Source organism: Xiphophorus couchianus, chromosome 3 (assembly GCF_001444195.1).
Source record: "Xiphophorus couchianus chromosome 3, X_couchianus-1.0, whole genome shotgun sequence".
NCBI classification, from domain to species: domain Eukaryota; kingdom Metazoa; phylum Chordata; class Actinopteri; order Cyprinodontiformes; family Poeciliidae; genus Xiphophorus; species Xiphophorus couchianus.
Window position 1 is genome coordinate 20,076,539 of NC_040230.1, and position 15,546 is coordinate 20,092,084.

Consider the following 15,546-nt stretch of genomic DNA (forward strand, 5'->3'; position numbering starts at 1 on the left):
TTCAACATTAACACGTTGAAACCAAACCAAAAAGACTAATGTTTCCAAGGAAGATGTTGTATTACATCAAGCTTCTTGATTGGAACCTTTCAAAATACTGAGGTAAAAATTAGAATAATTAAAAAAATCATAAAACACCTGCAGAAATCTTTAAAAAAAATAATAACAATAAAAGCCCAAAAGCATCTACTTGGTTACAAAGACTTTTCAGACATTTGAGGTGAGAGGTCCTTGGTGCTTCATTGTAACTTGCTTAACTACAGCTGACTGCACAGTTGAACAGCTGAAGGGGAAACGTTGTTTTAATGAGCCTACAAACCCACAAAAATGACATGCACAAGCCAAGGAAGTAAAATTAGCACAGTGGAGAATAAAGAGGAATAAAACAGCAAAAATATCAAATTAAATTGCCATGTGACGTTTCAGTCTGGACATTCCACTTTGGCACCTCTGTCCAAAAACTATTTTGTTTTTCTTCTAATATATGTTTGTAGTCCGCCAAAATCAAACAAACGGTAGCTTAAACCTTTTTCTCTTTCACTGAAGACAACAAATTCTTCAGTGATTTTGCAGCAACCAGCAAAATTTCTAGTTGCTGCAAGGCAACAAATTTGCTTTGACTCATTGGAATGAACAAAAACAATCTTATTCATACTATGATAGGACCGCGTTCATATGTTGATACAAGACGTGCATGAGCACTAAAAGTTCAATCACGTTGAGTTCTGGATAAAATAAATAAATTTAGAATACATATAGTGCTTCACATAGCATCATATAACTATGTGAAGTGGCTGGGGCAAAAAAGAACAAGAAAAAGAAACTGTTGTACACTCGTGCTGTGTCAATAAAGATTATTGAATCCAAGATGGCGGCGCCCTTGGAGCAGTCGTGATGCAGAAAACAAGTCATTTATGTAGGTTTTAAATGAGAAATTTATGGCTTTGGACAAGAATGATAGATTATATATTCCTGTGACTAGAACGCGGAAACAAAGGAATCTGAGATAAGACGGTAAGTTATCTAATTCGTATATTTTTTATAAATATTTCACACCGTTTCGGTTTTCTTTCCTTTCACATTTTAAACCAGATTATAAACAGAATGAAAAACCAAACGACATCTCAGTTAAGTGACAAAAATATGGAAACTGGTCGAGTTAGCCCTGTCTAAGCGATAGAAGATGAATTGCAGTTTGGCTTTGTGCAGAAATGTTTGATAATAGTGAATGTGATGACCCTGGAACAGAAAAACGTTCAAAATAAACAATATTTCAGACTGAAAGTAGTGGCGAAGCCAGCAACATGTTCTTTTATGTAAAAAATAAAAATAAAAAACGTTTTTATGATTGACAAGCACCTGCGGTACAGAACATAATTAATCCAGGGTAGATGTTGTGAGATTTAAATGGTCTTGTGCCATAGTAGCACTGAGAGTTTGACCTTAATGAAAGCTTATGTTGCAGCATTGTACATTTTTTGGGATTTGCAGTGTTTTGATTCGTCTGTCAATAAATAAGTCCCATGATAGAGAATGATGATTTTCTATTAGCTCTAGTTTTTCGATCATAGCATCATGCAGACAAACATCATCTGATTGATTTTCCTATTGGCATCAAAAGTCGAGTTTTCATCCCCTGGCTTTAGTTTTAAATCCTAAACTTTAGACATTAGAATACTGTTATTTGAAACTAAGCCAACATAGTAGGGACAGAAAGAACATATAAAAGCAGGACCATGTGTAAGAATACACAACAGAGAGGAGAGGAAAAACTGTAAAATTTAAATAAATTGAACATTTCAGTATGAATCAAAAGTTTTGCAGTGTTTATTTGCTGGTCCTTCATTATGCCTGAGAAAGAAAAAAAAAACATTTTCCTGTTGTTTACTTTGAAAATCTTTCTTTGTAGAGTTTATGTTATGAGATCATTGTAGAAAATTGTCTGGAAATAATCTTATTGGCTACATACAGATGAAGTACTTAAGTAAGATTATTTTCATGGTAGACTCTCATATAAAAAAAGAAGAAATATGTTTCTTGGGAAATATTAAAATGCCTATTTTACTGACATTTTGATCGATTGTATATTTGATTAATTAACCAGAAGAGCAGATTCTTTCCAGTTAGTTTTGTGTCTGTTTGTTACACTGTGATGTTTTGGTAAGCGGTTCTGATGTTTTGAGAAAAGCGAATAATGATTTATTCTAAAATAATTAAAATATTATGGCATTGGTTTTTCAGGATGCTTAGTAGAGTCTTAAAAGCATTGTGAATTGTCATGCACATTTGGTCTTTAACATGAGTTATTTTACTATGATAATGAAAAAACAGTGGAACTATAGCAACAACAAAAACCCAGCTGAATATAGTTTCAGGTTTCCGTTAATTTGATAGATATAAAAATAATTTTTATGTATGTCTCCTAAAAAACATAATACACATAAAATCGGTGCTCTTTAAGGGAATGAAACGTACTATTAAGGAACAGATGAATACAAAAAGATGTTAGCAGCTGTCAAGAAGCCATTATGATGATCTGACCCTAACATGTACGGACGTTCTGAGTGTTTGCAGAAGTTTTCAGTCCCTCTTCTCTGGAGACTCCCGAATGGATGTGCCCAGTCACCATAGAAACATCATCTCCATCTCTCGCTCCAGCCCACTCACTCAGAGATGTGCCCAGGCTCGAGTGCTCGGCTCTCCCAGCTGCAGTTTGACGCTGCAGTGCTGTTTGCTGTGATGTTGAGCTAATACTACAGGGAGTTTTAGTGGGAGGAGAAAAAAAACACATTCCCACCAGCAGGTGTTTGGAGGGTACTTTTTAATGCTCATCTGGTTGAAAAAAAAACTGAGTTTTAACCTCGGGAGAGTTGTCCTCCCTTCAGGCTGGTCAGATTCCATTTATATAACATCTGAGTGAAAGCAACATCTGGCCTGTTAACAATCTAAAAAATAATGATACTGAAAGGAAATCTATCTCCTTTCAGTAATTTCAGGGATTTGTTGACTCGTAGCTCTCTTTTGTTGTAGTCATATATTCCCATAACAGAACAGAATCACCTTCTCCTCCCAAGCTTCAGATAATCAGTCGTAATTCTTGTATATGTATCTCATTTACATCTTTATCTCAGCTTGTTGTCAGGGAGTGTTGATTGTCTGCAGCTCTAAAGGTCTTGCCGTCTGAGATCCAGGCGTCTCTGCTATGAGATTATATCCTCCACAGGTCAGGTTAGCAGCACTAGTGAAGTTCAGTGGAGGAGGAGGAAGGTACGGATATTGTTGTGGGTTGCCTTAGAAACCATGTTTTTGTTCATATCTGACCAATATGGTTGTGGAAGAAATCAAGTTCATATCAAACAGGTTTATGAACTTGTAGTTGGCATTAGGACCTTTTTAAATGATATCATTTAAAAACCTAGTCTAGATTAAAATCTAAAATCTAGATTTTAGCCAGGCCCAGCTAATTTCTTTGGAAAAAAATTATTTCTTTTTTTTAGACAAAATGTCAACCAAAGTGCTGTATATCGACAGCAATAACATGAAAAGCCCACTAAATTCACTGAAAGTTATACAACACTGGGAGAATTATGCACACATTTAGTGTAAAACAAAAAAAAGACATACAAAACGCCAAAGTTAATTTAAAACCTTAAAAGACGTAAAAGCACTGCCTCAAGAATTGGAAAATACAAAATTTGTGAGTTTCAGTAAGAGAAAAGGCTTCTGGCTTGTGACCTTGCTTTTTGGTCTGTATTCTCCAAAGAGAATACTGCATGTTGTTGTTGCTTGTAGAGCACAACCATCCACAAAGCTGTGGAAAAAAAACATTTTCCACCTTTTTCCAGCCTAATGTTGAAAAGGTGCAATGTGAGTTTTAGGTGATCTTTTGTAACCTTTTTTCCAAACTGTGGCTTTCGCAGAAGGATGCAGATGTCAGGTATCCCATAAAAGGATGTCTGAATTTTATTTTAGATTAGGCAGCAAGAAAACCGAAAGCTTAAATCAAAACAATAGCTGCCTCGACAAAATATTAGTTCAAAGGTGTAACTAAGTAATTGCAACATTTAAGTTAAAAAATTTTTTTTCTTCCAATTTTATTTCTTTGGTTTTAATTGAGTTTTATAAACATGACATTTTAAACTAATTTGTCTTTGATTCCCATTTAATTATTTTCCCCACATCCTAAAGTTCTGCATTTTAACTGGATTGTTTATGATAATTTGGATTTCAGACAAGGGCTGCTTTCATTTAACTTAAATGGAAAACTGTCTTTCAGTCCTCTGATCAGTCTTATGAAGAACAGCCTGTCCAGGGCGCCGCAGTGATGCAGAGCCATAATCACATCACAGCAAATAAACCTCTCATTTCACTAAAAAAAAAAGAAGAAAACCCACGCTGTTGTGTGACTGACATGGTGTGAAAACCGCCAACTGTTACGCAACAACAGCAGCGCTGGAAAAAAACAATCCTGAGGAGAAATGAGGAGGAGAGCTGTCAGTCTTCTCAAAGCCAGAGCAAACCCATCATCTGCTCCTCAAGCCTGTAGATTTAAATAATATGAAAGTAAATCTGATTTGAGATGAAGGGATTTTTGACTTCCATGCCATTGAGTTATGTTTGTGTTTTTTGGTATTTGTTGCCTTCTTTACTTCTAAAATTCTACTTTTTCCTCCTAAATACTATAAATGACTACGGATGCAAAGATCAGGTTTTTACTTTTCTTTCCAGTAGCTATAACACATAAAGAGTTATTTGTGTAAACCCTGCTTTAGTCTAACTATTAAATGCACAAGAATTTGCCAGTAAAAGAGAGAAAAGGGCTGCGGGCGTTTTCACAGAGCCAGTATTTGTGAATTTCACAGAACAAGGTTAGTCTTGTTTATGCATCAAAGCAAAATTCCTGGGCTTTAATAAACTCAAAACCAAGAGCATCAAAGAACATGCTTGCCATGTCATTTACATGATGTAAAAAAAGTTTTTATTTTTCATGTATTTAATAAATAGAAAAAAACCCCCAGTTTTTTAATATTTCTTTCTCTTTTTTTTTGGCTCACCGACTGGAAAACAGGGGAAAAGTGTGAGAGTGAAGAGTGCTTCATTATGAGTGACAACTGACATGGAAACTGCAAGCTAATATGAAATATTTTCAGCTTAACACCTACAGACATGAGCAGTTGTGAAAAGACCTGTGTTTATTTTGCTTTCAATAAATAAAGGGACATGGTTCGTCTACTTCCTTCTCTCCTTCCTTCCGTCCTTCCTTCTTTACTTGCTTACTTCCATAACCATGTACAAAGTGCAGGGACTTAATCAATGCGAACTTATGACCCAACCTTACTGGGAATGCCTGAATTTTTTTCAAACCTTCCTTCCCTTTTTAGCAACATTGCTTGAATTATCAATCAGTCATAAAAAACTGTTTTTTAATGTTGATTTTTTTTTTTTTATAATTACCATCCATCCATTTTCTAACAGCCTTGTCCCTAATGGGGTCAGGAGGGGGGCCGGTGCCAATCTCCAGCTAACGTTCCGGGCGAGAGGCGGGGTTCACCCTGGACAGGTCGCCAGTCTGTCACAGGGCAACACAGAGACAGACAGGACAAACAACCATGCACACACACACACCTTGGGAGAATTTAGAGAGACCAATTAACCTGACAGTCATGTTTCTGGACTGTGGGAGGAAGCTGGAGTACCCGGAGAGAACCCACACATGCACATGGAAAACATGCAAACTCCATGAAAGCAGAAAGACCCCGGGCCGGGAATAGAATCCAGAACCTTCTTGCTGCAAGGCAACAGTGCTACCAACTGCGCCACTTTGCAGCCATTCAATAATTACCATAAAGCTCTTAAAGTAGCATCATTGTAAACCTGCAAATCAGAACTATGCTGCCTTCTTGTTTTTTTCTAACAAACTGTAAATTTTGTTTATCTATTAGTTTCTATTAGGTTGTTTCTATTATTAGAATCTATTAGTTGTGCCTGTCCTGAATATCACGCCTGCACACAAGTAGTTGACTCGACACTCTTCAGAAGTATCAGGTTTTTTACAGGCAACACTCACAACATGTCTGCCAGCTGACCTCTTGTTCTCTCTTTTCTTTCCTCATTTTTCTGAAGGCAGGATCATGCAGGCGTCCTTGAGGAGGCTGACTCCTGTTCCTCTGTGTGCAGTCCAGCCTTGTCGAAGCAGGGCTGCTCTGTGGAGCTCGGCACTCCGCTTCCTGTCCCCCAGCATCCGCACCCTGTTCAGTGAGACGGGCGTTTGGGAAAAGGACTATCGAACCGAGACCAGGCGCAAAGTAGAAGAATGGTGGCGGTCGCGGATTATGGATCAGTGGCGGAAGGATGCGCTGAACGCAGTAAGTGTGTAAATATGTTTTATTTATCCTGATGAAAACCGGACACAATTTGTCACATTACAACCACAAACTTTGTTGTTGTTTTATTTGATTGAAGTAAATGAAAAATTGTCCATTTCACATTTTTAAAAGTAAAAATCTAAAAATTCTGGTTTGTATTTGCATTTTACCCACTTGACTCAATTTTTTAAATGTGTGAATACAATTGCCTAAGGAATTTGGTCATATCAGCATAAATCCAACTGCTCCGTGAAGGCCTTAAAGCACTAAACAGAGTTGTAGGGAAGATGTTTATGGTTACTGTGGAGGAGCTGCAGAGATTCACAGCTCTACTGATAGCTGTTAGTCGTACACTTCACAGTTTGCAGAAAAAGGTAGTTTTTTCTGCAAAGTTGTTCTTCCTTGTTTTTCCAAACCTCATGAACAATGAACACATTTCCAAAACTTAAAATTAGGTCTTTAGAACATATTTTTGTCATCAACTAAGAAAATATCTGAAGCAAAATATGTTTCATTTGCACTGTGAAACATGTATATGTCTCCTGTTGTGAGACAAAGCATTAATTGTTTGGGGAAAGTGACAAAAACAAGAAATTTCTTTCCCTTCATAATTCTGGCAGAAGAATGAAATGTTGGGTATATCCTGGCTGGGAGCCTTGTGAACAGGTTTTTGTCATCTTGTTGCCAAATTAGAACAAAATAACATTTGCTTTCCTGAACAAATTGTACAGATAAACTATCATGTCTGTTCATGTAAACCTTCATTCTTAGACATTATTTTAACAATAATCAGTGGAATAATTCCCTCTGAATCAAGTGACCAGCAGCCCTGACCCTATTGTTTAGTACTAATCAAAATGAATTATCATTGTCAATTTGGTAAGCTTTAGTTTGCATTGAAACAACACATTTTTAAAAATAATTTATAGTTAAATCAGTTTCAGGTTCTATTGCACTAAAAGTCTCCATTTGAACTGTGGACAGAAATCTTTCTTGTAAAATGGCACTGACTTTATTTTTGCAGTCTTTTTCTGTTATGAGACAATGTGCTTTGGGTCTATTTCTGCTAAAGTACCCACAGATCCTGAGAACTGTGTTTTGACAGTCTGCTCCACAGCTAATTTTGCAAGAGAGCAAATGCAGAATACACTGAAAGTACTCATTTTTATTTGCCATAGAAAAAGTTGATTTGATTTTTAAAATCTCTTAAAGTACTTAAGTGCTGTTGCACCTTTTCTTTTTCTGAACACTGTTCAATACATTTCAGTTCTATGTTAAATAGAATTTTAATATAGAGGCTTTCAAATGAATACAAATAAATCTGTTTAACCACATAATTTTTGCTTGTTTAATGGCATCACATTTTTAAAATAGACATTCATAGGATGTGTTTGTTATTTTCTCCACTTTCACACCTGTTTGTACAGTGGACACAACCCTGTTGAATGTCAGACTTTTATCTGAAATTTAAACCACAATAAATAATTTTTACATCTCCAGTGATATGGATACCATGTTCAATTCAGCTGGGAAACAGACAAGGTGTAGAGAGGGAAATATTTAAAAAATGTTGCATTAATCTGGTGACATACATCTTCACACCGCTGACCTATTAATTTTTTAAAGTACCTTTCAGTCTCAATTCATAATTTAGTCTCCTTCAGCTCAAACTGTCTTTGATTATAGTACTTCGGATCCACCTGATGTATGTAATACTGCAGGAATTTCTGGTTCTTACTCCTTCATATATATTTTCAGTAAATAAAATAACATCAGACTTATATAGTTATTTTCAGGACCCTCAAAGAGACATTTTACATGAACTCGGTCATTCCCATTCATGCACACAGTCACAGAGTATTCTTCAAAGTAGTTGATATAATAAGCAATAAAAAAATGCATTACTCATCAAAATATTCACTTGTCTGTTAGTAATTGTACTTTTCAGCTCCACAGTGAGCTCTAGCTTACAACTAAATTAATAAAAGAGACTTCAGATGTAGAACATTAAATTTTTGGAACTGAATCTGATATGCAGTCCTAATTCCAAGCTCTTTGCTAAGGAAATGGGAAATATAAGATCTGATACGCTAACCCTCCGCTGCTCCCCACCAAAATAGTATAAATTCTCAAATTGAATCAACTGATGCTTGAACAAAGTGTTAGTTAAAGAATATAGACAGCTATATTTATCTTCTTTATTTTCAATATTTTTCCTGGACCATATTTGGATTTTTTTTTATATTAATATCATGTTAAAAGTCTAAATAGTTTTTAGATTGGAAAAACTTTTAGCAGGTATGTGTACACTTTTTGAAACCACTGTAAATACACAAATGGTTGCCTCTAAAATGACCTACTTCTTACCGACTATAAAAAAAAAGGACTGTCACAAACCAAGCTGGTAGCGATCGATAGAGCTTTTTTTTAAATGCTGCTGACATTTTGGTCTGCAGTTGAGAAGAAAAGCACAGATACACTTGACGTTATTAAACATGACATGTGGCTTGTGCATGCTGCCTCACTGGCTTTCTGGGCCATTCAATAGACTCGCTCCACAGTTAATGGAAATTGTTTCACCTCATTTTTTTCTAGTAAATGAAACATCTGATGTGAAAAAGATTTATTTTTTGACCAGATGTAACTATGGCGAGATCTTCTACCTGTTTCCACATTTATGTATTTTATTTAAATTTTTCCCTAATCTCTCACAGGCGTTTGGGTCCCGGTAGCTCGTCACAGGCTGATTATATATCCTAACGCTCTGAGCGTGTGGCTGTCTAGGCAAAGCTGACAGTGATTAAGTGCATTTATGACAGGGCGCTGGCTCTAATTAATTTATTGAAAAATTCATGAGTCAGGTTTCCTGCAATCACGTATAGCTGGGTGGAAGTGGTCCTCGCTGTGCTGCCATAGAAACCGTGTTGTGATTGTAAACCATACATTATCTGCCACCGTTTAGACACTATAATCAGCCGCTGTGCGAGTCTCATACAGTAATACAGTAATACAGTCAGCGGCCCTCGCTCTGAATATGATGAGTTATTACTGGCATCCTCACCTCAGCCGCTTAATGCAGTCTCCTCCACATACAGATCCTTCAAAGTCAGGCTGATGAGGAAAGACCAGCTTTAAAGTTGACTGCTATTTGTTTTTTTGTTTTTGTTTTTCCCACAGCATTCCGTCAGGAAGAAGTTTTATGTCCTCTCTATGTTTCCGTACCCTTCGGGGCGCCTTCACATGGGGCATGTGCGAGTGTACACCATCAGCGACACCATTGGTCACTTCCAGAAAATGAGAGGCCATCAGGTATGTCTGCTTTTGTCTACTTGTATTCACTATTATTACCCCGGTCATCACTGAAACATGCAAAGCACTCCAAGCAGCCGCAACTGAATTCCAGCCAGAGATATCTCATGTTGTTGGGGCACAAATATTCTGCCTGTGACACAGAGAGAGCTGAGAGCCAATGTTGATATGTCTCCTTGGTAAAGCTCAGATCTAAGCAACTGGAAATGAAAAAAGAAATCTGTTTATTTAGTCACTGATTAAACTCTTTCATGAGAAAAGCAGCTTAATTGCAGATTCTGGAGATTTTTTTCATCATTGATGTCACAAGGTTTATGGTTATTTTCAGATTCAAATTATTCTCAAATAGATCTTAGATGAGGTTTTTGCAGTTGAAACCAGATATTTACGTACACTTTATTTAAAGACACAGACTGTTTTTTTCTTGTCTGACATTCAGTTGCACTAAGTGTTTGCTGTCTCAGGTTAGTTAGAATAACAGAAAAATTATTTTTAAGATTCTTATGCTTTTGCATTTTTTTCAATTGTTGTTTGAGTTTTTTAGTGCTACACAGTAGGGGAGCGAACTTTGATGCAGTATGTGTGTGTAGCTTCTATTGACTTTTCTCTACAAACGGCAGATAACGGGTTGATTCCTGTGTTGTTGTGATTCTACTAAAATTCTATGAAATGAACTCTTCATTCAGGCAAAACACAAAACAAATTAAAGGATGAAAAGCAACCTCTTCAAATTAATGTCTTGGGTTTGACTCATTAGAAATGAAGAGAAATTCATCTGCTGCTCTTTGGCCGGTCGGTGAAGCCAGGGCAGCTCTGACGGCATCTCACTGAAAAAAACAATGAGGGCAAGTGGGTGACTAAGTGAGAAACAGTTAACAGCTCCAAGATTTTCTTTAATTTGCTGCTTTAATTTGTTCTTGCAATATAAAAGTTGCATTTAGTTTTGTACAGTCGTGACATAAATTGCAGAGTTGAAAGTATGCATATTCCCATATCCTGGATGTAAATGTTTATTATGTAATCCTTCAGTTGTTGCATTTTAGTCAAACCTAAATGTTTCACACAATTTAGTGGCAGATAATCATTACCAGGAGAGGCACCTAAACAAATTTCAAATCATATTTGCATTTATCAAAATTCAAAATCGATCCATACCTTATTATTAAATCAAGGCCTATCCATGTTTTAATTTTGATTCCAGCTCCTTTCTGTTAAATGTTGATGTGCTCTGGACCAAGGTTATTAAGCCACAGGTCTATTCAACATGCAGTAGTGATATTACTGTGATAGGAGTTCATCCTACCACTAGTGGGCTTCCGGTTCGAACCCCATTCTGAATACAGTTTAAATTTTATATTTGAAGCTATCATATTGTGTCTTCATGCCTGAAAGTATTTATCTACAGAACATAGGCAATTTAACTTTTTTTTTTTGTTTAGCTGAGTTTGAATATTTCTGTAATACAGTTTTACAATTTACAGCTGTTGTTGTCAGATCCATAAAGAGGAAAACTCAGCTGTTTTCCTGTTTGTCTACAGCCGTGGGGTGTTAAAACTGAAAGGCAATTTTACTTTTGTGTATACGGGGTTTCCTTTTGGTTTTCAGTAGGTGTGTAAATTAAGGCAGATCCATACTCTTGAGCTAAAGCCCTCTGGTGTCTTAATGACCAGACTAGTTAAGATCAAAGTGCTTCAGTCCACAGCTCTCTTTGCTCTCTGTTTGATTCCACTTACTGGCTGCTGTTGATGGAGCTGTGGCCAGCGACTGCAAGGTCAGGTTGGTGGCTGTTTTGCAGGAACACACTTCTGCTTCGATCATTGCTCATCTAAACAACCATTGGTCCTTGCTTTTAGCCAGACAACAAACTGCTATGTGAAAAGCTTTGCTCCTTTGAGATTTTACATCAAATGTGCATTTATCCGTCACCTGCTGAGAGAGTCTCCTTTTTCTCTGTGGGATTTCCCTGAAGGAAACTTGGTTTCACTTGATTGCTGGCTGCTCATTGCACAGCACTGCTCTTTCCCTGAGCATCTGTCTAAAAGCAAACACCGTTATGGTGAATGCTCAAAACTCCCCAATGTGTTAATTGAGAAATATACACTCACCTGTTGATATTCTGCTGGGTTTTTGAGGTGATGTCTACCAGTTTTTGATGTTTCGAATATGTTTTGAACTCCTATTATAATGTGATAATAACTGATGATCCAATTTACAGCATCTTTTATTTAGCCACTGTTTGTACAAGTAAATGTAATGTAAGAATGCGTTTTCTGGAGATGCACCGATCAGAATTTTGTGGCCAGTTTTTGTTCCCTGGATTTTGAAATGATTTAACCTGCTGAAACCGCAGACATCAATGCATCATGGCGTGCTGTGTAGTTGCTGCGATATAATAAAACAGACGTATCGCTTGATGTAAAATTACATTTGTCCACTGAAACAAGTGGACACAATAAGAATTTGAGTAGAAACGTTGGCATCTGGACACAAGAGTGTGAAGTTGCATTTCAAAGCTAACACAGATGGAATTGAGCTGTGTGGGTGAGCGCTTTTATTTAGTACTGTCCCTCTGCAGTCATAAAACGAGTCTGCCAGCTCTCCTGGAACAGTGTTGTCCAGAAGGCTGCGAGTTTACAGTATGTTTCCTGTCCTGGTTGGATCTGTGTCATCCAAAATTACAGTAGATCTTATTGTGATCAAAATTAAGTCTGGATAGGCTTTACTCTTTAAGTGTAATATGATCCATAAAGGAAAAAACAAAATTGACAGCCTTTTCAAAAGAAACCTTCATAAATAGAGCCTCACTTTAGCTATTTATGCTAAATAAGCAGACCTGCATTGTATCACCATAATGATGCTCTCATCATTTTAGTATGTGTTTTTTTTTATTATCATAGACTATCCTTGGCATGTGCTCTGCTCGTATTTCCCCGGAGCTTAGTGAGCCGACAGCCTCTCAGCCTTATACCATCCACCACTCGGCTTTACAAATGAGGGCCCAGCAGTTACCAAGGATACCAATTCATCTGAAACATCAGACCCGTTAGAGTCCCCGCAATGATCCTCTCCAGCCTTCGACTCATTGTCACTCTCCTTCTCCTCCACTTTACTCGCTCCTTCCAGTCCTGCGCTTTCATCTCGTTTTTCTCTCAGTGAGCAGAAAATAGAGCCGAAGGGCTTGAGAAATGAGTGAAAGAGACTTCCTAAGTGTGTGTGTCAAAGAGCGAGACAAAAGCACGGATGTGTAGACGGAGCACTTCTGGACAGGAAAAACATAAATACGGAGGGCAGGGGGGTTTGGGTAAGCAAAAGACAACATTTTTGTAAGTGATGTCTTCAGTCGAACTGGAATAACATGAAAAAAATCATAGATAAAAGATAAATTACTATGGAAGGACAAGAATATAAAATAAGGTCGTAAAATGCGACCAATAATTTTTCTTTAAAAAATATATGAAATGTCCATCAATCTGTTATTCCAAACAGCTGTGCCTTCTACTATTTTGGCTTGGTGTGTCTTGCTAAGACTCCAGAAGAGCTAATCGCTGGTGTAGACTTTGAAAAAGTGATTTCTGCTGAGCCTATCCATATGACGGCCACTGGCAGTGTGTGAAAACATGTCATTGTCTACAGCAGAAACTATTGTACTTAAACTGAACACCATTTTTAGTGACTCAGATTGCAGTAGGATCATTAACAACTTTAATAATCTTGTTTTCATGGAGTTCAGTAATGTTGTGATTTTTTTTTTTTTGTTGGATAAAGTGCAAAGGACTAAATACACATCCCTGAAGAACACTGTCGTTCAATTTGATGAAGCCTGAAGATTTCCTGCCAGCTTCAATTGAGTCTTCTTTTTCTCTTTGGAGGTCTGAAAACCTCTTATGTAATCAGCTGCTTTGGCTATGATTGTGTGTAAGTATTATTGAACACTAAAAGAGAACAAACAGGGTTCCAGGCGTTCTTTTTCTTCAGGTGAAAAATGATTGTGTTCAGTGTGTGTTTGAGATGAGGTGTGGAGAGGTTGGAGCCATAAGCAAACTGTGGGGTTTCCAGAGAAGACGGCAGGCTGGCTTTGAATGTGTCCTATTGTTGCTTAGAGCATGTTTTATCACAAAGGTCAGCCTCACAGGCTTTAGTCACTGAGACAGTTTTCTAAAGATTTTCTATCTATGGGGAGATTTTGCGAAGTTTAACCTAAGTGTAATAAAAGGAAAAATTTTGAGAAAAATATTTGATACATAAAATACAGGTATAAAATCTTGTAACATTACCCAGATTGATATTAATTTCTGTTGGTTTATGTGGACTGACTTATGATTGATTCTTTCACTAATTATTTACCCAAAGGTGACAATTAATACACAGTTGAATTCCCAGGTGCTAAATCCGATGGGTTGGGACGCTTTTGGGCTTCCTGCCGAGAACGCAGCCATAGAGCGAGGTCTCGATCCTGAAGAGTGGACAAAAAGGTTTGTACATTTAAAACAAAGTGTGTAAATGTCTGTTTTTCATGTGTAACTTCTTCCTCTGCTGCTTTTCTGTTCAGTAACATCGAGTCCATGAGGGAGCAGCTGGATAGCCTTGGGCTCTGCTTCAACTGGGACAGAGTAAGTAGGAGATAGGAGAGGATCGGCCAAGATGTTACAAAAGACCGAGTCGTGTTTGCTCTTTCCATGTTCATGTTCCATTTACACACATAAAGAAGAGGGATCTTGAAAAAGTGTTCAAGTACTTTTTCACATTACAACCACAAACCTTTATACATTTGTATTACATATTTATATAACTTTGGAGATGCTGCTGAGATCCACAGCTCAAAATTGAGTAAGCAAAAATGAAACGTAGTGCAAAAGGAACAAGACAACTGAGTAGAAATCCATTCAGTAGCATAGGAAGTTGATGGAATAGGCAGGACTTTTTAGACCCAAAGAAATCCAGAAATGTCGCTGCTGCTTCTGTGATTAGAGGAAAAAGGAAAGTGACTCTCTGCTCACTTCCACTTTGCACTGCACTCCTGATTTTTGGCTTTCATCAACAGGAAATCACCACTTGTCTCCCAGACTACTACAAGTGGACACAGTATCTGTTCATCAAGCTCTTTGAAGCTGGACTGGCATATCAAAAAGAGGTAGGAATGTTTTCTTCATAGAGAAGACCAGTGGAGTTGTCTCTTTTTTTGACCTGAAAAACAGAAGCCTTTCTATTGTTGAGGCAGAAATCAGGCGTCCTCATTTCATTTTAACCGTGTGGGTTGTGATCTGACTGTGTGTGCTTGTTTTTGTCCCATATTCAGGCCGTGGTGAACTGGGACCCCGTTGATCAGACAGTGCTGGCAGATGAGCAGGTGGATGAAAGTGGTCGATCCTGGAGGTCTGGCGCTCTGGTGGAGCAGAAGCTACTGACACAGTGGTTCATCAAGACTACAAACTATGCTAAGGTTCGACTGGTTCATGTGCGAGAGCCATATTTGTAAGGTGTGTGTTTGTGTGTAAAAACGAGCTGCGGAGCCCTCTGATAACAATCATGGCTGACACTTCAGTAGCAGCAGCTGCTGCCCTGCCTCCCTGCTTCTGTAATCAGACCCCTGGAGACCATCATCTTTAGCCTGGCCTCTCTGTTCAAAGGGGTAAATACAGGAACAGACCTGGGGTTGGTCTGGCTGGCTGATGAAACCTAACCTTCCTGCACAGGGGTGAGCAGGCCTGCTAAGGGAGCGAAAACTCCCTCTGGACCGAAACAGGCACAGGGAACACTGGTTAATGTGTAAAACACAATAACCAGTGTTAATGTTGCTGCATGCATTTACTGTTAATGTTGCTGCATGCATTTACTCACAGAGTAAATGCATGCAGCACATGCATTTACTCTG

At 37.7% G+C, this 15,546-nt stretch overlaps 1 protein-coding gene across 2 annotated transcripts in view; it reads left to right on the top strand.

Moving 5' to 3' along the window:
* Positions 1-862: 862 nt before the first annotated feature.
* lars2 (leucyl-tRNA synthetase 2, mitochondrial) overlaps positions 863-15,546 on the top strand; it is a 37,257-nt gene continuing 22,573 nt past the window's right edge. Inside the window, exons 1-7 of one of the 2 annotated variants that reach the window (XM_028013478.1) lie at positions 863-1,014; positions 6,124-6,365; positions 9,543-9,674; positions 14,055-14,146; positions 14,224-14,284; positions 14,716-14,805; positions 14,971-15,114. In XM_028013478.1, the coding sequence (XP_027869279.1) occupies positions 6,132-6,365; positions 9,543-9,674; positions 14,055-14,146; positions 14,224-14,284; positions 14,716-14,805; positions 14,971-15,114 (753 nt within the window). In that variant the 5' untranslated portion in view covers positions 863-1,014; positions 6,124-6,131. The remainder of the gene's footprint in view (positions 1,015-6,123; positions 6,366-9,542; positions 9,675-14,054; positions 14,147-14,223; positions 14,285-14,715; positions 14,806-14,970; positions 15,115-15,546) is intronic. The other variant, XM_028013479.1, reaches the window with a different exon arrangement.